A 22,183-nucleotide genomic window follows, 5' to 3' on the forward strand; every position below is an offset into this window, starting at 1 on the left:
AACTATTATTGGCAGAGCAGAACCAAAATTTGACTTTAGCTGTGCCTTATCTACTGTATCATACTATCTAGATGTATCAACAGGTAAACTGCAAGCACAGTGGTGCATTAAGAGGTGTAGTTATCTGCATTGAATTAAGTGGCATTTTGACTACCATTTTTGATTGTGGCTAAGCGAAGAGTTGACTTGATACCCTTACAATTTTCACTGGTGAGCACTTTTTTGAATGCTCTCTGTTCCCTAGATTCTCTTTGGGTCTTTAGACTTTAACTCAGTATTAACTTTAGAGAATAGCTGCCAAATGCAATGAATTTAAATACGTTTTGAAAATAAAATTAGAGCCAGTTGCGTTCAGGTCTTTCAGAAAGGTGTTAAATTTTCACTTGCAGTCCTGATTTATTCTTTTCTCTAACATCAGAACTAATGCTTTTAGTGTATGGGCTTAAGAGTTTATTGAAAGTCAGATTTACTGCAACGACCAGAGCTGAGCCGATCTGAACCCAGGAGCCAGGAGCTTCTTCCTGGTCTCTCATGTGGGCGCAGGGTCCCAAGGCTTTGTGCTGTCCTTGACTGCTTTCCCAGGCCACAGGCAGGGAGCTGGGTGGGAAGGGGAGTAGCTGGGATACAAGCCAGTGCCCATATCCTGGTTCATGTACAGTGAGGACCAGCAACCAGGCTACCATGCCAGCCCCTCCCCTTTTCAAAAATTATATATATTATTTCTTTGAAAGAGAGAGAGAGAGAGAAAAGATATTCTATGTGCTCTTTCACTCCGCAAATGGCAATGATGACTGGAGCTGGGCTGAGCTGGGCTGTTCTGAAGCCAGGAGCTTCTTCTGGGTCACATATTGTGAGTGCAGGGGCACAAGCACTTGCTCCTTCTTCTACTGCTTTCCCAGGTTCATTAGCAGGGATCTGAATCAGCACTCTTTTGCTTGGCACTACAGGCAACTTACTTCATATGCTACTGTACTGACCCCCAGTATATGGGTTTTCTTTACCTGGTTATTGTCTTGCCACTGTTCTCTGTGAAGCAAAGAATTAACACTTTCAGCTAATTCTGATAGCAAAGTTGTATGTGCTTTGTTCCAGCTAAGGCTTCTCAGGCATAAAAACTTAACACATGAAAATGAAAACCTACCTGGCATCTCTTACAAAGTTACCCTCTTACTGCATTATCTTGCTTTTGCTTGGCTTTCCCCCCAGGTACCTACCCTCTCAGCTTTTTCTTTACTTTTGAATAACCCATTTTAAGCAAACTTATCTGCCTCTGCAATTTGTTTTCTTAAGGCACCCTCTCTACTTCCTTGCCTTAGATAACACTTCTGTGGTCCTGGCTTCCTGCAGCCTTCTCTAGGAATAAGGAAATTACTGATTTTCCCCCTCACCCTAAGAATGGGGTTGAATGTTTCTAGTAATTAGGGTGGTGATAGAGAAGCAGGGAAGCGTTAATAACCCTCCTTGGCCTTGTTTTTTGTTTTTTTTTTCCCTGACCTCCATTCTCTGGGTGAAAAACATCATCTTTTTATTTTAACATTATTATTATCCATTATTATTGTCCTGATTTAAAACCGTACTTTGATCTTGACTTTGTATGAGTCATACGGTGCTACTTACTGCTAGTCAACTTGCAAGGCATTGTTGTGTCTTTCAAATATTGCCTGTTTTATGGCTTTTTAAATTATGGAATATTTCGTATATCTACGATACAGAGTATAGGGCAGGTACACTTGTAATAACACACCATTCAGCTTAAGAAACCAGCAGTCACAGATCCTTGGGGGCCTTCGTAAGACTCTCCAGGTTATCCTCACCTGCAGATAAACCTCCATGTATAGTAACCTTTCGCTTTTCTGTGTGGTTGTACCATTTAGGATCTTCTTGAATGCTATATTCTTCAGTACTTTTTGAGATGCATTTTAATGCAAGTCACTATGTGATTAGTTTTACTGCTTTAGTATTTGAGTGTGTAAACGCTGTTCATCCTCTTTGTTTTAGGTTGACATTGGGGTAATTTTTACTTTTTCTTATTACTTGTGGTGATGCCAGGACCACTGAATCTGTTTCCTAATATACATTTAGTAGATGTTTTAATGTTTCTGTAAATGTGATGGCTCTGTGTATTTATTGTTCACACAAGAGGTATAGGTATATGACCATTTGCATCTTTAGAAAAATGAATATATTTGAATTAGAATCTAATTGCCTCCTATACTATTTTGTAAAAAATTTTAAACTTAAGGTCCAACTAGTATACATTAAAATTCAACCTTTAGTGTGCACATCTGTGATTTTGGTAAACGAATACAGATGTGGAACCACCTCCACAATCAAATTCCAGCCTTTTTTGGTTAAATCTTAAAGTTTTTAAACAAGCAGTTTCTTTACTATCAGCTGATTCATACTTGAGAAGATAATATGCTTTGTAATTAATCTTATGTAATTAAGTGCATAGTGAAGAATTTGAATTTCGTCTGCAGCAGTCACTGTTTTCAAGAATGTGACATCTGTTCTTTAAAAAGATGCTATGTTTATGAAAGAAGACCATCATAAAAATATTACTTTACATCAAAAAAAAATTCAGGCAGTGAAAGTTCTTAGTCAAAAATCAGTGGCATTTTTGTTTGCAGAACTTTATGGTTGTCCATAAATTTCATACGAAAAATTTTCTGAGTAAAGACAGGGAGAAGACATCCCTGGAAGCCATAGAGCTATACCACAACAGGCACCAAGTCGTACTATAAAGAAGTGATCTTTGCAGGTGACATCCATGTTAATCCAGCAGTTGTTTTTCAGCTGCCTTCTTAAGTGACCTCTCAGTTTATCTTTGAAATTCTCTGACTCTACTCTCTCATCAAAGTTCGCATTTTCTGTACTAGTAATTCAAGCATTAAATATTGGAGTTGCTCAGGATTCAGTATTAGGCCTTCATTTTGCCATATACATTCATGGGTAATTTTTATCCATGCCTGCAGCATCATTAACCTATAGTCTATCTACACAAAACTCCCAAGTTTAAATTCCCTTTTTTCTTTTTTTCTTTTTTTTTTTTTTTTTTTAACATTTCTCAGCTTCAGCTGTCAACAGAACAGTTCTGCATGGTTGTTTAAAAGGTTCTACCTACTAATTTCAGATTGTCCTTAGTTTCCGTTTTTACTTGTTTCAAGTTTATGCCTCAGATTCAAAACTTTCAAGTGGTTAGTGTAATTGTTGATCTTTGTTTATACTTTAAAATTATTATAGTCATGGGGCTCGGTACAATGGCTCAGTACCTAAATTCCTGACCTTGGCATGTGCTGGGATCCCATTTGAGCACTGGTTTGTGTCTTGGCTATTCCACTTCCCATCCAGGTCCCTGCATATGGCCTGGGAAAGCAGTAGAGGATGGCCCAAAACCTTGGCACCCCCACACCTGTATGATACCTGAAGGAAATTCCTGGCTTTGAATTAGCTAACTTTGCCCATTGCAACCACTTAGGGGGTGAACTAGCAAATGGAAGATTTTTCTGTCTGTCTCTTTCTGTCTATCTCTAAATCCGCCTTTCCAATAAATTTTTTTTTTGCGATTTATTTGGAAAGCTAGATATACAGAGAGGAGGAGAGACAGAGAGGAAGATCTTCTGTCCGATGGTTTGCTCCCCAAGTGACCACAACAGCCGGTGCTGCGCAGATCTGAAGCCAGGAGCCTCTTCCGGGTCTCCCACACGGGTGCAGGGTCCCAAGGCTTTGGGCTGTCCTCGACTGCTTTCCCAGTCTACAAGCAGGGAGCTGGATGGGAAGTGGAGCTGCCGGGATTAGAACTGGCGCCCATATGGGATCCCAGCACTTGGAAGGCAAGAACTTTAACCATTACGCTATTGTTTTGGTTTTTTTTTTTTGGAAAGACAGACTGATTTCCTAGGCCACAAGCATGGTGATGAATGGAAACGGAAGTAGAGCAGCCAGGATACAAACTGGCACCATATTGGATCCTGGCGCATATAAAGCAAAGACTTTAGATGTTGGGCTACTGTACCAGGCCCAATAAAAATAATCTCTTAAAAGATTAGTGTTATTGGGCCTGGCGAAATGGCGCAGTGGTTAAAGTCCTCCCCTTGCACACCCGGGATCCCATATGGGTGCCGTTCTAATCTCAGCAGCCCCGCTTCCCATCCAGCTCCCTGCCTGTGGCCTGGGAAAGCAGTCGAGGATGGCCCAAAGCCTTGGGACCCAGCACCCGCGTGGGAGACCCGGAAGAGGCTCCTGGCTTTGGATTGGCTCAGCTCCAGCCATTATGACCGCCTGGGGAGTGAACCATGGGAGGGAAGATCTTCCTCTTTGTCTCTCCTCTCTGTATATCCGCCTTTCCAATAAAAATTAAAAAAAAAAAATCTTTAAAAAAAGAGATTAGTGTTGTTAAATTTGAAAGAAAAGAAAAATTATAGTTATGAGAGTTTGAGTACAGGCTGTAACTAAATATGGTTGTTAAAAAACTGTTTAGCACCAAATTAAATTGGTTTTTGTGAACCAGTTACATTTGATGCAGTTAAAAATTAGGGAAAAATGGATCATAACATTGTTATTCAAAGGCTAGACATTTGGGCCTCTCTAGACTTACTGAGGCAGCTTATGTGTTCTGTGATGTCTCGGTTACAGCCTGTGATAGTCACAGTATTTTCACCCAATATTAAATACTGTTCATCATGGTCAGATTGCAATCTGACACCACTGGAGTCTTGATTCCAAGCACTGACTGCAAAATAGACATCTTTTCTTTCAGTCTTTATGGTGGAGAAAGGGGGAGAGGAATGGACCGCAAAATTCCAATTCTTCATATGTATATAAAGATTTATTTTTTATTGGAAAGGCAGATACACAGAGAGGAGGTGAGACAGAGAGGAAGACCTTTGGTCCCTTCGTTCAGTCCCCAAGTGGCTGCAACAGCTGGTGCTGCCCCAATCTGAAACCAGGAGCTCGGCGTCTCTTCCAGGTCTCCCACATGGGTGCAGGGTCCCAAGGCTTTGGATCATTCTCTACTGCTTTCCCTGGCCACAGGCAGAGAGCTGGGTGGGAAGCAGGGCAGCCAGAATTAGAACCCATGCCCATTTGGGATTCTGGTGTGTGTAATATGGTGAGGACTTTAGCTGCTAAGCTACCAAGCCCAGCCCTATTTGTTCATACTTTTAAAATTTTATTTTTATTTGAAAGTCAGTTACAGAGCAAGGGATGACAGATCAGCAACCATCCAAGAAGATATATTGTTTGGTTGAGAAATTGAATTTATTGTGGTTTTATCTCTTGAGCTGAGGACTCTCAGCTCTGTAAATCAAAAACTGAAAGCCATGTTAAGCAAGACTATGTGCACTGATTCAGGAGCAGTATGTTCATCGAACTGTCTGGTTTAATTAAGAGACACATATGTTTCTGAGCATAGTTTAAAGATAAAGAATTGAGCTTGTAGAGAATTAAATATTGTAATTGATTGTTATCACAGTGACCAGAGAAGAGAGGAGTTTGCCTCAAACCAGACCTGGAACAGATGGCAGAATTCTGGTCGGCCCCTCAGGCTGTGAGACCACCGTTGCACCAGTGAGGGGCACAGACCCATACCCCCCCCCACCACCACCAATAAGGGCCAAGGTGACCCCCCCATTTCAGCTTCCGTTTCAAGGAGAGTTTAAAAAACCCCTTCCCCATCTCTTCCACGCTCTTCTTCCTCTGCAGCCCATTCCTTCACATCTGTCTGTCTGCTGCATGGGGAAGGGAAGCCCGTGACCATGGTTCCCTGAAATAAAGGCCATCTAAGTTCTTTTCATATATTTGGCCGAGTTATTCTTTCCCTGGTGGTCGGCGAATTTAACGTTTTGGCTAGCAGCGAATCTAACAGTAATGTGTATAGTTTCTTTTGTAAATTATATTTATGCTCCAAGCAGAGCATTGATTTTTTTATTTTCCCCTGCTAATATTTTCCCCCAAAATGATCTGTCTTGGTTATTCCTCACTAGGATGTGTAAGGGATTCCTTACTAGAATGTGTAAAGGAAAGAGTAGACCAAAGAAGAGAGAGGACTAGGTATGGGCATGGTCTTGGCTACCTGCTCCTTTGTAAAGTAGCTTCTTAGGGCTCACCAATGATGAAGTTACATGTTTTAGTCATTTTAATGGAGCTTAGATGCTGTTTCTGTGTTGGGGAAAATTTGTCAGCACAGCGTCTCCCATTATCTCCAAGATTCATGATAGATACCTGAATTAGAGAACAACTATTAAATGTTCTTTTTCCTTTGGCACATAATGACTTCTGATTGGCTTTGGTGAAATCATGGCATACACTTGGGCCAGCCTCCAGGTTGGTTTGCACTTCTGGTGTTGATTTGGTTGCAAAATGGCTTGGTGTTAAGAGGTGTGATCTGACACTTGTTTTATCAGATGCTTAAATGCTGAGGATAGGCCACCTCCTTTATATTCTCACCCTACTTGTGCTGTCTGATCCCTAAGTCTGTGCCAGTGTCTTACATTGCAACGTGTATATTGTGTTGTGGACAAGTAGAAACAGTACTTGGATCTGATTTGCATCGAGAGTTGTGGATTTAGGTGGTTGTTATCTGGTATTTTGAAGTCATCCCACTGGCAAAGAATCAATCAGAAAAGGAAGGAAAGAGTTTGTTTCCTAGAGAAGCAAAAACTTGAATTTTTGTAAGTTATCTTTAATAACTAATACTACAACTCCCTCTGCAGTTGGTTCTTTGGTTTTCAGTTTGATCGTGGGCAAGCATGGGCAGGGGTCATACTAGAAATGCCAGTTTGTGGGCCCGACCCAGATTTTCTGAATTAGAGTCCGAGGAGGAAGACCAGCAATCTGGTGTGAAGGCACAAAGAAGTCTTAAGCATGCTGGACTGTGCTTGGGGAGGGGGTGTATCCTTTAATATTCGATTTTTCATTTATTTCTATCCTGAGTCCTAGTGGTTACAGATTTGTAGAACATGTAAGTGGTAAACACTTGAATTTGTGAGCAATGAACTTGGATTTGAATTCCCCTGGAAGAAATTCCTCTTCTGTTAACTCTGTGCCATTGGGATTGGCTTGTTCTGGGTTCCTTCATTGTGTGTGTGCTGCTTAGGAAGCTGTATGCCAGCCTCTCAGTGATGGGCCTTACCGTCTGTCTCTTTGGCTCTAAAAACCTTGTATCAGTATTCCTCCCTGTTGCTGCATCCATGCTATATTTTGTTGATATATTTTCTATGTTTTTCCTGGGTTTACCAATACATTTAAAAAGAACAGTGATTGTTTTTAGCTTGTTATTTTTGTGTCTTTACTGTTAAATTTTCACATTTAATCCATATTTTACAACATGGGTTTTTCATCAAATAAAAAAATTTTTTTTTGTAATTACAATGTGATTCAGTGCTGGTGTCTTAGGTCAATAAGAGAGTTTTTTGTTTTAATTAATTTGTGGAAGACACCTGTTGAAAGACTGAAGAGAACAATGTGGGGTGGAAGGGAAACTCCAGTGCCTATTAAACTGTGTGATAGAGCCCGGCAGCCTGGCCTAGCAGCTAAAGTCCTCGCCTTGAACCCGCCGGAATCCCATATGGGGACCAGTTCTAATCCCTGCGGCCTTGGGACCCTGCACCCATGTGGGAGATCTGGAGGAGACTCCTGGCTCCTGGCTTGGGATCAGCGCAGCACCAGCCGTTGTCATTTGGGAAGTGAATCGATCATTAGACGGAAGATCTTTCTGTTTCTCTTCTGTATATCTGACTTTGCAATAAAAATAAATAAATCTTTAAAAACTGTGTTATATAATAAAGAATTTTTAAAAATATTTGCAAGGAACATCTTACATCCATTGGGTTACTTTCCAGAATCTCCATAAGGGCTGATGTGTGGAACTTGGAACCATTTGGGCCTAATCTTTCCCTGTGTTTTTCTGGGAAATTTTTGGGGGGTAAGGGGAGAGATTCTTTTTAAGTAGTAAAGTTGATGGAGACTATTGTAAAATCACCTTGCATGGATCTGTTTTTAATGTTTCCCTATCTTTAAGAATTTATGACTTCCTGTTGCTTTGATGTGTATCGGAGTATTAATGAATAGCTCAAGCCCTTTCACTTCCTGTTCTTTATTTTTTAAGCCATATTGCGCAAACAGAAGAGATAAACTTTTACCTCCTTTTTTTTTTAACCTTCATTCATAAAAGTAATGCATTTGTTGTGAAATTAAGAACATTGTTAGCCCATGGTTTGAGCATAAGACAAAACGTACAAGTAACTTTATAGTCTTCAGTTTATCACGTGGATCTGTAGTACTTCCATTTTAAGCAGTGAGTTTCTGGAAGGAATTAAAAATGCATGGCCTGCTGTGAATTTTCAGTGTAGGATGCATAGAAATGGTTAATGATCATAAATGGTTCCTAGCATTTTATTCTGTCTCTCCCTTTATCCTCTCCCACCCCGTATTTCCATTGCCCTTCCTCCCCTACACCCCTTTCCTACCCTCTACTTTCTCACCCCCATACACATTTTGCTTGTGTTTTGAGATGATTTGTGTGTCAACAGGTCCCAGTAATTATTATTATTATTTTAATTTATTTGTCTGAAAAACAGATCATTCTTTATCCTTTGGTTCATTCCCCAAATGATTGCATGGCTGGAGCTGGGCCAGTCCATAAGTGAGGAGCTTCTTTGGGGTCTTCCATGTGGGTGCAGGTATCCAAGTAACTGGACCATCATCTGCTCCCTTCCCCGGGTGCATTAGCCGGGAGTTGGATGGGAAGTGTGGCAGCTGGGAGTGGAACCTGTGCTTATACAGGATGCAGGGGAGGGGGGAGCCCTTTATGTGCTGTGCCAGCTCCCATCCGGATTATTTTATGCACCAGCTCTGGTCCTAATTATTTTGCAACCAGAATTGTTGTAATGTCCAAATAATTGGAACTTGTGGGAGTAGAAACAGGAGAGAGACTATTAGAAAATGAGTGTAGCTTTATCTGATGATGTTCAACTTATTTATAACTTTGACAGTTTGGTGAAACTCAATTGGGAAGTTGAATTGGGTGGGGAATGCTAGAGGGTAGTTGGTGTAACGAAGTGATTCACGTCAGTTTTACAGTTAGCCAGCCCATGCTATGACCCTTGAAACCTTGAGGGATACTCCCAATCTGGACGCTCTGGTAAAGAACTGATTATCTTGATCAGCTTAATATTTCTGTATCTTTTTTTATAAATCTCATTGTCACCCATGCAGCCCTTATTGAAGAAGATAGTAATGGTCTCAACAAGAATCCTGAGTCAGTGTGGTTGAAAATCAAGTTGTGGGCCGCCTTAGGGGAGGGTATGCCCCTTAGTGGCATTTTACCCCGGCAGCTGAAAATTGATGGCTAAAAGAGTAACAGAGCTGATTTGAAAAGCATGGTGGAATTCCTCTGGTGGACTGGGAAATTTAAAAGATCAAGAACTGTACAAAACTATCTTGTTACCCAATATATTTCATGATCCTGTACATCTCCTTTCGTTTAACCCCATGCCAGCATTTTCAGCAAATATTTTTAGTTTGGAGTGCTTGTATGTGTAAATATGTATGTTAGGCTAAATATATTTAAACACTTTTGCATGTGCAATAATGTGAAATCTTTAAAAGGTCCTACTCAGTTGATTTTTTACATTGGCAGAGTGAAGATAGTCCAAGTCCCAAGAGACAGCGCCTCTCTCATTCAGTCTTTGACTATACATCAGCATCACCAGCTCCCTCACCACCAATGCGACCATGGGAGATGACATCAAATAGGCAGCCCCCTTCAGTTCGACCAAGCCAACATCACTTCTCAGGGGAACGATGCAACACACCTGCACGCAACAGAAGAAGGTTAGTTTATTACAACTTAGTTGTGGTTTTGGCTTTTTTTTTTTTTTTTTTTTAAGATCTATTTAATTTTATTGTAAAATCAGATGTATAGAGAGGTGCTCTGGCCATTGTGGCCAGAGCTGCGCTGATTCGAAGCCAGGAGCCAGGAGCCTTCTCCAGGTCTCCCACGCACGTGCAGAGTCCCAAGGCTTTGAGCCGTTCTCCACTGCTTTGCCCAGGCCTCAAGCAGGGAGCTGGATGGAAAGTGGGGCAGCCAGATTTAGAACCGTTGCCCTAATGGGATCCTGGAGCATGTGCAAGGTGAGGACTTTAGCCACTAGGCCACTGTACCGGGCCCTAAAACTTAGTTTTTAATATTTCCTTCCACTGATATGTTTACCAATATTTCTTAACATCAAAAAGTATTTTCCTGTAAGCATTTCATGAACACATCAACACAGGTGCGAATAAATTCACGGAAGTATTATAAGTTGTTTATGTTCCCAAACTGCAATCTTGGAGTTCATTTACTCTAACTGACAAGTGAAGACATTGAAAAGGATTGAAGTGGTTTAGCTAAAGTCAGCCCATGCTACTATATGAATTCAACCACCTTACAATGTAAGATGTGCTAGTCAGATATCCTGAATCCTGGATGATTCTGTTTTATGATTTGCCACATCCGGCAGGACAGTGTCAGGTTGACCTGGAAGAGGAATGGTGTTACATGGAAATAAGAAGCATCTGTTGTTCCAGTGATGTTATTAGCAGTAACGTAAGGGATCAGATCATCCAGTCATCAGTAATGTACAGTTGCATGCAAAACAGGAACTTGCAGTAAGAACTTTAAACATAGTGAAGCAAGGAACAATAGGGAACTTCATTGTTTACAAGAACATATTTAAAACACAGGTCTAATTGATAACTGATAAACTTATAACTGAGGTTAACAATGTCAAGAAATTTTGAGGTTGATATACTGTTGTCAACTACCATTAACTAGACATTCACTGGAACCCACAGCGGTTCCCAAACTGATTCGGAGTATGTGACAGCTGACCTTTGCCTTTTTTAATATGACACATTGACTGGCTACTTTTGCAGCTCAGCCAAACATGCTTCAGTGCATGGACTCAGAGTTAGGCATGCGTTTAGGCCAAGGATTGGTCTCCAGAAGTAGTTCATAGCCATAAAGTAATGAAATTTGAATATGTTCGAAGTGAGCTACTTTTATTATCAAAAAATGAGACAGAATTCCCATCTCCTGGTTAATACTGCAGATGCCCATAGTGCCCGAGAATAGTCCAGGCCATGGCACACTGGGGGTTGAGTCCATGTCTCTCACATTGGGTGCCGTCGTGTGCTTCCCCCAAGGGTCAACATCAGGTGGAAATGAGAACAGAGCCAAGACTTGATCTGGGCTCTCTGGTGCAGGAAACGAAGCAGTAGGCCAAACCTCTTGTACTTAGAGTTGAATCTTCTGTACACTATTCTGATTCCCATGTGTTCTCAAAGACAACTGGAAGTTAGGTTATATATACTGTAAAACTGTGGAGTCTGCTATCAAAGGGAGTTGAAATTTAGATCAGCTTTCCTTTGGTCTTTGGAACTTGACCATTTCCTTTTATCTTCTCAGGATTCTGCATTTTGTCTTTAGCTTCTTAGTCTACCTAATGTCATACATTTCTTATTCTTGGAAAATAATGCATCCTTGGAATAGAATATATGCATGTACACCATGTTGATAAACCTGGGATTAATAATAATCCAGAGATCCAAAGGTGTTCAGGCCTGAATATTTGTGGGGAGTCCTCCCCAGTTCATATGTTGAAGCCAGAACTCTCAGTGTGATTGTATTTAAAGATGAGATCTCTCAGGAAATAATTAGCATTGAATGAGATCATGAGGGCAGGGTCTTATCTAATAGGATTAGTGTCCTAGTAAAAGCTATATCAGAGGGCTCACTCTGTCACATGAGGATGTGGTCATCTGCCAGCCAGGAAGAGGGCCCTCCACAAACCAATAGTACTGGTTGGCACCTTGGTTTCAGGTGTCCAGCCTCCTGTATTAGGAGAAAATAGGTTGATACAGAGATCTTAAAACATTTGTTTTTTTGTTTCATGTGAGACAAATCTTGTCTATACTAAACCTTTTCTGTGAAGATACTTTAGTTATCATGCACAGTTAAGCATAAACTTGGCTGGTGTTTTTTTTGTTTTAACAATTTATTTATTTTGGAAAGGCAGATTTACAGAGAAAAGGAAAGACAAATCTTCCATCCGTTAGTTCACTCCCCAAAAGGCTGTAATGGCTGGAGCCTAGCTGAGCTGAAACCAGGAGACAGGAGCTTCTTCCGAGTCTCCAACATAGGTGCAGGGTCTCAAGGCTTTGGGCTGTCCTCTGCAGCTTTCCCAGGCCACAAGCAGGGAATGGAGCAACTGGGACCTGTGGGACCCAGGCGTGTGCAAGGCAAGGATTTAGCCACTGAGCCATTGCATCAGGCCCGGTTTGTTTTTAAATGGTAGGTGTTTGGACCCATAGCTTTAATCAATTCAGGTTCAACTTTTTTGGCAGATTGACTCCATGGATGGTGCTATGCGTGTCCATCAGGAGATGTTCCTGCCCAGTGTTTTTTTTTTAAATATATATATATTTTTTATATATAGTTTTTTTATATATGTATTTTCTAAAGATTTATTTTTATTATTTTTTAATTGGAAAGGCGGATATACAGAGAGGAGAGACAGAGAGGAAGATCTTCTGTCCGATGATTCACTCCCCAAGTGAGCGCAACAGCCCATGCTATGCAGATCCAAAGCCAGGAGCCTCTTCCGGGTCTCCCACGCGGGTGCTGGGTCCCAAGGCCTTGGGCTGTCCTCGACTGCTCTCCCAGGCCACAGGCAGGGAGCTGGAAGGGAAGCGGGGCTGCCGGGATAGAACCGGCGCCCATATGGGATCCCGGGCGTGCAAGGCGAGGACCTTAACCACTGCGCCACTGCGCCACCGCGCTGGGCCCCCAAAATAAGTAAGTCTTTTAAAGACTTAAAAGATTTGTTTTTATTTCTATTGGAAATAAATATTTAATAATTGAATAATTTATTTGTAAATAAACAATACTTTATTGGAAATAAATTTATGTTGTTACGTGTGTGTGTGTGTGTGTGTGTGTGTGTGAATGGTAGATTTTTGCCAAGAAGAGGAGAGAACCATCCACTGGTTCACTCCTCTAATGGCCGCAATGGCCAGAGCTGAACTGATCCGAAGCCAGGGGCCAGGAGCCTCTTCTGGTTCTCCCATGCGGGTACAGGGTCCCAAGGCTTTCGGCCATGCTCTATTGCTTTTCCTGGCCACAAGCAGGTTGCTGGATGGGAAATGGAGCAGCCGGAACACAAATGGGCACCCAGTGGGATCCCGGTGCATGCAAGGTGAGGACTTAAGCCACTAGGCTCCTGTGTTGGGCTCAAATAAATTTTAAAAGTCCAACCTTGATTCCCCATACTGTGATTTTCCTTGTTCCTCACTGGAATTCACTGTCATTCATTTGTTCTGTATAGTGTTTTTGGTAATGTCTGTTTATTTGGAAGGGAGGGTTTGGAAGTAGGGCAGTGACTGGGGCGAGAACCTGGAGGATGACACCAGGAGCACTAGTGAACAGCCCTGTTTCTGGAGTTTGGAGTGGAAAGCGATGGCCGAAGTGCAGAATGGGAAGATTGATGAAGAGAGAACCTGCTGCTGAGAGGCCTTTCACAGCACTGCCTGCAGGAGGCTTGGCCTTCTGTGCCCAGTTGGAGGGTGCAGTTCAGTATTTAAATAGAGGCCTCCTGCTTGTCAAATTGGTTTTGTGCTGAATCATTGTTAAATAGGAGTGGAGGTGAATTGTGGAAGTGTAGAGAAATAAAAAATGACAATCTGTCACAGTTCTTTTGTAACATTATGTAGAGATTAGTGCAGAGTAGAGTGTGTTACTTCAGTAAGCAAATGCAGCAACTGCCGAGGCTGTTAGGCTGAAGCCAGGAACGAGAAATTCAAACCAGATCTCTTGTAAGGGTAGCAGGGATCCAAATGCCTGACGCCCGCGGGATCTGTACCAGCAGAAGCTGGCATTGGGGACTGGAAATCAGGACACTGTGGCGTGGTAGGAGCAGGTGTCCCCAGCAGCATCCTAACTGCATTACCAGTAAGTCCCATAATACACATTTTCCATGACATTTTAGGAAAATTGCTTATTGTCATTTATTTGAAAGGCAGAGTGCTGAGAGAAAGAGAGCAGTTTTTCATTTTGTTTCACTCCCAAAATGCCTGCAGCAATCAAGGCTGGAGCAGGCCAAAGTTAGGAACTGGATCGCCAGGCATGTGTCACCCACATGAGCGGCAGGGATTCAGATACTGGAGCAGTCATGTTCTTCCTCTCAGGATGCATTTTCCAGCAGTTTAATTGACAAAACAGTAATCAGTACTCTCAAATTAGCACTGTAATATGAAATATAGCTGTTCTTTATTTCTTCCTTCCTTCGCTTCTATTTTTTATTTTTGTTTTACTTGAAAGAGTACAGAGAGAAGTCTTCCATCTACTGGTTCATTCTCTAAATGGCCTCAACGACTAGAGCTGAGAAGGTCCAAAGCCAGGATCTTCTTCTTGGTTCCCACATGGGTGCAGGGGCCCAGTGCCTGTCCCTACATAAACTTCTTAAAGACCCATCATGTATGTTCTTGGAATATTTATGTTCATACAATCAAGCATCTCCATTATCAGCATTTACTGAGTTACTATTATATTTGCAGCTGTCAACAAATTATGTTTTTGTTTGTTTCAGTTGTAGGCAGACAAAGAGAGCTCAATCTCCAGTTGGCCACAATAGCCAGGGTTGGTATAAGGCTGAAAACCCTTCAGTTCACATCTTCCATAGCAGTGGTTGGAGCCCAGTTCTTTGAGTCATCACTGTTGATTTCTAGGTCTGTATGGCAGGCAGCTGAAGTCGAGCATAAATATGGAATGCAGGCTTCCCAGCAACTTAAATGCTTGTCCAAATGTCTGCTCTTATTTTCAGTTTGTATTCATTTATTTAGATTTTTTTAATTATTTATCTGTTTTTGAAAAATAGAGTTACAGAGAAGGAAACAGAGTCAATTGGGAAGATCTGGTTTACTCCCCAAATAGCTTCAATGGCCAGAGTGAGACTGGTCTGAAATGGAGCAGGAGCTTCTTCTGGATTTCCCATGTGGGTGCAGAGCCCAAGCATCCTGGCATTGTCCCTTTTTTTCCCCCAGGTAGTTAGCAGGGAGCTGGATTAGAAGTGGAGCATTCAAGACCCAAACCTGTGCCCACATGGAATAATGCCCCTCAGGCAGAGAATTAACCTATTGTGCTATGACACAGGCTCCAGTTTTTTAAATTTTCATGTTACTGAAAGCGTGTGAAAGAGATCAAGAAATCTTTTTTTTCTGCTAACTCTACAATTGCCAGAATCTCTATCCAGGACTCCCATGTGAGTGGCAGGGATACAAGGACTTGAGCCATAATCTGTTGCTGTTTAGGATGAATTAACAAGAAGCTGGATCAGCAGCTGAGCAGCTGGGCACTTGATCTGTCATTCTGATAAGAAGATGAAAGCAGAGAGACTAACCCTCTGTACACAATGCCTGCTCTGTCTATTTTCATGTTTAAAATGGGCATATGAAAACTGTGTCTTGTTTCTTTAAGCCAAATAGAAAAAAATGTGAAGTGCCCATTATGTGTATAAGAAATACTAACAAATTTTATTTATTTTTAAGATTTATTTTTATTGGAAAGTCAGACATACAGAGAGGAGGAGAGAGAGAGGGGAGAATCGTCCATCTGTGGCAGCACTCCCCAGGTACCTGCAATGGAGGCAGCTGTGCTGATCCAAAGCCAGGAGCCGGGAATCTCTTCCTGATTTCCTGCGTAATCGGTGCAGAGTCCCCAGGCTTTGGGCCATTCTCAACTGCTTTCCAAGGCAACAAGCAGGGAGCTGGACTGAAACAAGAGCTGCCAGGATTAGAACCAGTGCCTATATGGGACCCCAGTGCAGTAGTCTAGTGGCTAAAAAAGACAAATACTAATTTTTCTTTTTTTCTTGTGTTTAATTTCTAATTTTTAAAGCTGATGGGAAATTATGGCAGTTAATTGAATACTGAGGTTTACTCTATCATGTATTATTGATGTATATCAAAGAAAACAGTATGTTATCCTGATGGAGCAACAATAGTAACATTGTAGTAACAACCTCCTTTTTACATTTGTTTTATTACAGTCCTCCTGTCAGGCGCCAGAGAGGGAGAAGGGATCGCCTGTCTCGACACAATTCCATTAGTCAAGATGAAAACTATCACCATCTCCCTTATGCACAGCAGCAAGCAATAGAAGAACCTCGAGCCTTCCACCCCCCAAATGTATCTCCCCGTCTGTTACATCCTGCCGCTCATCCACCCCAGCAGAATGCAGTAATGGTTGACATACATGATCAGGTATAGTAATAGACTATCTGGGAAATACTGGGGGTAAAAACTGGTGACAGCTTACTGAGATGGGTTCTTTGTGGCATGTTTTTTCTTTACTTATTTAAGTTCCTCTTACTCCTTATAAGAAATGAAACTTAAACTATATACAGTTTCTGTACAAGACTGGTGAACCTAAAATAATTAAGTGCAGGGTTAAGACAACTGGTTGCTTCATCTAATAGTTGTTTAGAAATTAGTGATTTAAGAGTAATGGTTCTTAAATAGCTGGTGCTTTGAGCACGTTTGTCTGTTTCAGTTTATTCTGGGGTAGTTCAGTACACAAGGCAGTGGAATGTGTATCTTTGCTTACACATTTTCACACCCAGGGAACTCCTAGAAACAAGTAGGTGACTAATTGTTAAAGAATTGCCTGTCGTCAGTGCTTGTGGGTGAAAACCAAAATTATGTGATCTTCTGAAGTCAAAAGCAGCCCAGATCCTCCTAAAATGGCTAGGTGTTAAAGATGCAAATTTATAGACGGGAGAAATTAAAAAGGAAGGCTAATTGGAATAGGAACTGATGACTCACTTTTTATTGCTGTTTTATTTATTTGAAAGTTAGTCAGAGAGAGGTTATCTTCCATCTGTTGGCTCATTTTCTAAATGGTTATAATGGCTGGGGCTTGTCCAAGCCAAAGCTAGGAACCTGGAGAGCCATCCTTTTCTATTCTTTCCTCCTGTGTAAGTGGCGGGGATCTAAGTACTGACCAGGACTTACTGCTTTCTCAGGCACATCAAAGAGGGAGATCAAAGCATTTCAGAACTATTGATACCCCCTAAGCAGAACTCTCAGAGCATGCTCCAACACTGGAGTCCCTGGGGTGACATCGTGTGGCTATTCCCATCCATGCGTGCTGCGGAGTTGGGAGGCTGGGTGCAGCCTCTCTCCTTTTCTCTTCCTCTTCTCCCCTCTCCCATACAGGAAGAAAAAGGAAATTTGGAAGCAGCAGTCTTAGCCACTTTCCCCTAGCCCTTGACCCTTCCTGCCCTAATCAACTATGTAAATATCATCAAAATAAAATTTTAAAAAGATGAAAACTTTTTTCACAGATATACATGGGACATATTTGGGGGTGGAGTGAGTTGGGAAGGGAAGGTGGGAGAGAAGGAAATGTTTCCTTGCTTTTCATGTTTGCAGGAAGAGAGAGCACCCCTCTATGTTGGCTGTCTTCCTATGGGCTTTGCAAGGAGAGTAGTTTCATGATACCAGTGCTCAAATGTTAATTTAGTAACTGTCAATGATATTCCACATAAAACTGTAGGGAGAAGAACTGAAAAAAATAAGTTCTCCAGATGACCCAGGAATATTAATATAGAAAGTTGGGATTGTAATGCTTGTATAGTATAACATAAATACCAAGTACTTCTGTCTACTGATTCATTCCCCAAATGGTCTTGATGGCCAGGACTGCACCATTGTGAAGCAGGTATCCAGGAACTCCATCTTGGTCTCCCATGTGTATGCAGAGGTCCACGTGCTTGGGACCTGTGCATTTGCTGGCACACTGATAGGGAACAGGATCAGAGGCAGAGCAGGCAGGACTAGTGTGTGCAAGTCTGGTGTTGCAGGCAGTAGCTGAGTGTGCTGTGCCACAATGCTAGACTGCTTTGTTTTTAGATAAATGTTTAGAAGACATAATTTAGCAGTGCATGAATAGAACAATAACCTATGACCAAATATATTCCAAAGAAGACAGAGTTTAATAGGTAAACATTTGTGTTTCATTAAGCAAGGTAGAAGAAAAATTTTTTGATGTTGAAAAGGCAGTTAAACTAATTTAAATGAGATAAAGCAGATACTTTAATCAGTAACATCAACAGCAACTAGAAAGATGCTGCTCTGTCCATTTTTATTTAATGTTTTACCAATGCAATAAAATAATGGTTATAAAACATTGAAATAATTATATATATTTATTCTCCTTTATAAGTAAAAAGAGACAGAAAAGTACTTGCCACGTCCCATTTTATAGGACATTATGTAATATGTAAGGTTACAAAGAAAAATACTGCTAGACTTGGGTGTGGGTGTGTGTACATGCACCTGCACGCACACATGTATGACAGGATGATAAAGGAGAAGGAGCCCAAACAGAAAAACAAAAGGCTGCACTTCAGAAAAGGTGAGTGCTCATTTATATATTGTTAGATATTGAGTCTCTGCTAAGTTAGGATTAGGCTGCAGTGAGTGCGACCGTACAGTTCCAGGACAGCTGAACAGATCAACAGCCGTGGCAGAAATTGACATAACCATTAAAGAACTAGTGATTCCTGAATAAGTATTCCAGGTCATTGAAAAGTAGAAACATCCAAGTATATTTGATAAAGCTAGCATTACGATAGCACTGAAATTTTGTGGTAAAAAATACAACAAAATCTGTTAGGTTCCCTGTAGAATATACATGCGGATGTTTGAAATAATAAAGCATAGCCAGTGATTTTTTTTTTAAGATTTGTTTTTATTGGAAAGTCAAAGGAGAGACAGAGAGAAAGATCTTTTGTCTTCTGATTCACTCCCCAAGTGGCCACAATGGCCAGAGCTGAGCCATCTGAAGCCAGGAACCAGGAGCCTCTTCCTGGTCTCCCACTCTGGTGCAAGGTCCCTAGGGTTTGGGCTGTCCTCAGCAGCTTTCCCAGGTCACAAAACAGCTGGATGGGAAGCAGGGCCCCTGGGACACAAACCAGTGCGCATATGGGATCCTGGCACATGTAAGGCAAGGACTTTAGCTGCTAAGACCAGGCCCTCAAATAAATATTTCAAATAAATAAATCTTATAAACAATTTTAAGGGACTGGCATTGTGGGATAGTGGGTAAAGTTGTTGCTTGCAATGTCAGCATGCCACATGGGTATCGTTGCTAGTCTTAGCTGCTCCCATTGCAGTCCAGCTCCCTGCTAATGTGTCTGAGAAAGCAGCAAACGATGGTCCAAGTACTTGGGCCCATGCCACTCAAATGGGAGACCTGGATGAAGTTCATGGCTCCTGGTTTTGGCCTGGCCCTGACCCTTATGGCCACTGTGAAGTGAATCAGCAGGTGAAAGATCTCTCTGTCCTTCTGTCTTTGTAACTCTTTCAAGTAAATACAAATCTAAAAAAAAAAAAAAAAAAACTATTAGAATTATTAAAAGAATTAAATTAGTATGACCATTAAAGTAGAAATATTTTGTACCTGACATGATGGCTCTGACTAAATCCTCACCTTGTAAGCACCAGGATCCCATATGGGTGCCCGTTCTAATCCTGGCGGCCCTGTTTCCCATTCAGCTCCCTGTTTGTGGCCTGAGAGGGTGGTTGAGGACAGCCCAAAGCCTTGGGACCCTTTGTTCATGTGGGAGACTCAGAAGAAGCTCCTAGCCCCTGGCTTTAGATCAGCTCAGCTGTGGTTGTAGCCACTAGGGGAATGAACCATCAGATGGAAGATTTTTGTGTCTTTACTTCTCTCTGTAAATATGGCTTTCCAATAAAAATAAATGTTTTTCAAAAGTAAAAATACTTTACTAATAATGCAAAAAAAAAATAAAACCCAAAATTTAGTGTTCCTTTCTATTCTAACACAAGTTCTTAAAGTAGAAATGTAGTTAAATTGCCACAGGTGATAGGAAAGGTTATTCAAAATGTTGTTTTGGCTCAAAGACAATTGAGTATGCTAGATAAAATGTTAGCATTATGTTAAAATGTGTATATAAAATAAGTAAAAAACCACACAACCTAGAAGAAATGCCTGGACCAGAATTTGAAGAATGCTAGGTCTATCATGAGGGTATTTGTTCATTGAGGCAAAATTTGAACTTCTATTTTAGGTTGTTTAAAAACAATAGGGGCAGGAAATCAAAAGACTGTTCAGATAAGAAATATGGGCACCATCCTCCCAGGGGAGGAGTTGCCAGAAGTAAGTATCCAGCCCTAACTCAGATTAGTTTTCAAGTAATTGTGACTACAGAGATCAACAGGACAGGTATATTCTTCTTGGAGTAAGGAACCTTCATTGTTGTTCTCAAAGAATTACTTCAGATAATTTTTCAAGAATGATGAGCAGTAAGCAAAGTTAATTCAATACATGAAGAAAGGACTATGAATTAAAGACCGTGAAGAAGCTGGTGTAGTAGGTATTCCCACTGCTAGTGTTGCCAGCATCATATGTGGACTCCAGTTCATGTCCTGCTGCTCTGCTTCTGATACAAGTCCTGGCTAATAAGCTGGGAAAGGTATTGGGAGATGACCTCAGGTATTTGTGCCTGTGCCACTCAACATAGGAATCTTGGAGGGAGCTCCTAGCTTCGTTGTGGCCCAGCCCTGGCGGTTCTAGCCACACAGAAAATGAACTAGCAAATGGAGGATCTCTCTAACTCTGGCTTTCAAATAAATAAAATTTACAAATGATTCACTTCCTTGATGGCCACAATAGCTAGAAGTGGTCCAGTCTGAAGCTAGTAGCTTCCTCTCAGTCTCTCGTGTGTGCAGCGACCCAAAGACTTGGACCATCAGCTGCTCCATTCCCAGGCCATTAAGGAGCTGGATTGGAATTGAAACAGCTGGTACTTGAACCGGCATATGGAATGCCAGTGCCACCAGTGGAGACTTAACTTGTGTGCATGAATCGAGCCCCAATAAACAGATAGATTTAAGGGATTTCAGATAAAGTATTTCAGATAGGTTTTTTTTGGTTGTTGTTTTGAGGGTTTTTAAAAAGGTTTTTATTAAAAGATCAGATTTATGTAGAGGAGAGACAGAGATCTTTCATTTCCTGGTTCAGTCCCCAAAAGACCACAATGTTGTTTTAAATCCATAGTAAACTATTTTGTATATGATGTTCCTGTGATTTACTTCAACAAAATACAGGAAATGGAGAAGTAGGTAGGGGTGGATGATGATATAGGAGGTTGGTATACCCCCTTTTTTTTTTATTTGTTTTTGATAATTTTTTTCATATTACTAGTGCGAAGTCAAGACAAAAATGGATAGATCAGTGTTTTAAACTTTTCACATTCTTTTTTCCTTTCCTGTATCTTGGTATAAGAGTAGAAACCACTCCCAGCCCTCCCACCACCCAATTTCCCATGTAGGCATGCGTCAAGCACTGCTCATGGTTTTGATAGTTTCAAACAGCCTTATGCTGTCAGTACTCGCACTCCATCACAATGAAATTCTTTCCAAATCCACTGCTACATACTTCACCTTACAGTCTCCGTTTTTCCCAGTCTTCACTCCAACCTGCTGGGTAATTTATTGTTGTACTTATGTCCTCTTCCCTGTTAGATACGCAGGTTCCATTACTGCCATATCCTCCAGTGCACCTGAGATGCCACGTCCACTGCTCTAAACCACTGAGAAAACCACCTCTGACCCCCACCCAACCCCCAAAAATTTTGGGGGCCACTCCATGTGTCAACCAGTAACCTCATTTCTCCATGTTGGAGTTCGAACCATGGTTCATTGGGGAATCCCAAAAAAACTTCTTCTGAGGTGATCCCAGACCTGATTGTTATGTGTGCATGCCAGTGTATGGTCTGGCACAGTCCGTCGTCCAAATCAACCTATACACACACCGGTAGTTGCAATTGCTGGGTCAATTCTGTCTCTAGCCCTGTTTTCTATGCAAAATCATGCGTATTGCAGTCCAGCTTGATCCTGCCCACCACACACTTGGCCTTCACACCAACCAGTGGGAGATGCAGCCTAGTCGGAGTGACGCGCAATAACCCCCACCAAGCCTCTGCTTTCTGTGCTTGCCAGCATGTACAGCAGACTGGTTCAGTCTGTTCCACATCCTGTTCAGTTCTTGAACACTGGCATTCAGTTCTCGTTCAGTGGGCGTTGAAGCCTAGCTCAACCCAACCAGCCCCACTATGTA

At 41.5% G+C, this 22,183-nt stretch overlaps 1 protein-coding gene across 5 annotated transcripts in view; it reads left to right on the top strand.

Moving 5' to 3' along the window:
* Window positions 1–22,183, top strand: part of RNF38 (ring finger protein 38) — a 115,939-nt gene that overhangs the window by 75,024 nt on the left and 18,732 nt on the right. For 4 of the 5 annotated variants that reach the window (XM_040963631.1, XM_040963633.1, XM_040963635.1 and 1 more), the window contains 2 exons: window positions 9,641–9,834; window positions 16,086–16,299. In XM_040963631.1, the coding sequence (XP_040819565.1) occupies window positions 9,641–9,834; window positions 16,086–16,299 (408 nt within the window). Of the gene's footprint in view, window positions 1–9,640; window positions 9,835–14,587; window positions 14,767–16,085; window positions 16,300–22,183 lie in introns of those variants that run through there. The other variant, XM_040963634.1, reaches the window with a different exon arrangement.

The sequence above is a fragment of the Ochotona curzoniae genome, unplaced genomic scaffold (assembly GCF_017591425.1).
Source record: "Ochotona curzoniae isolate NIBS_2020 unplaced genomic scaffold, NIBS_Ocur_1.0 scaffold_3208, whole genome shotgun sequence".
NCBI classification, from domain to species: domain Eukaryota; kingdom Metazoa; phylum Chordata; class Mammalia; order Lagomorpha; family Ochotonidae; genus Ochotona; species Ochotona curzoniae.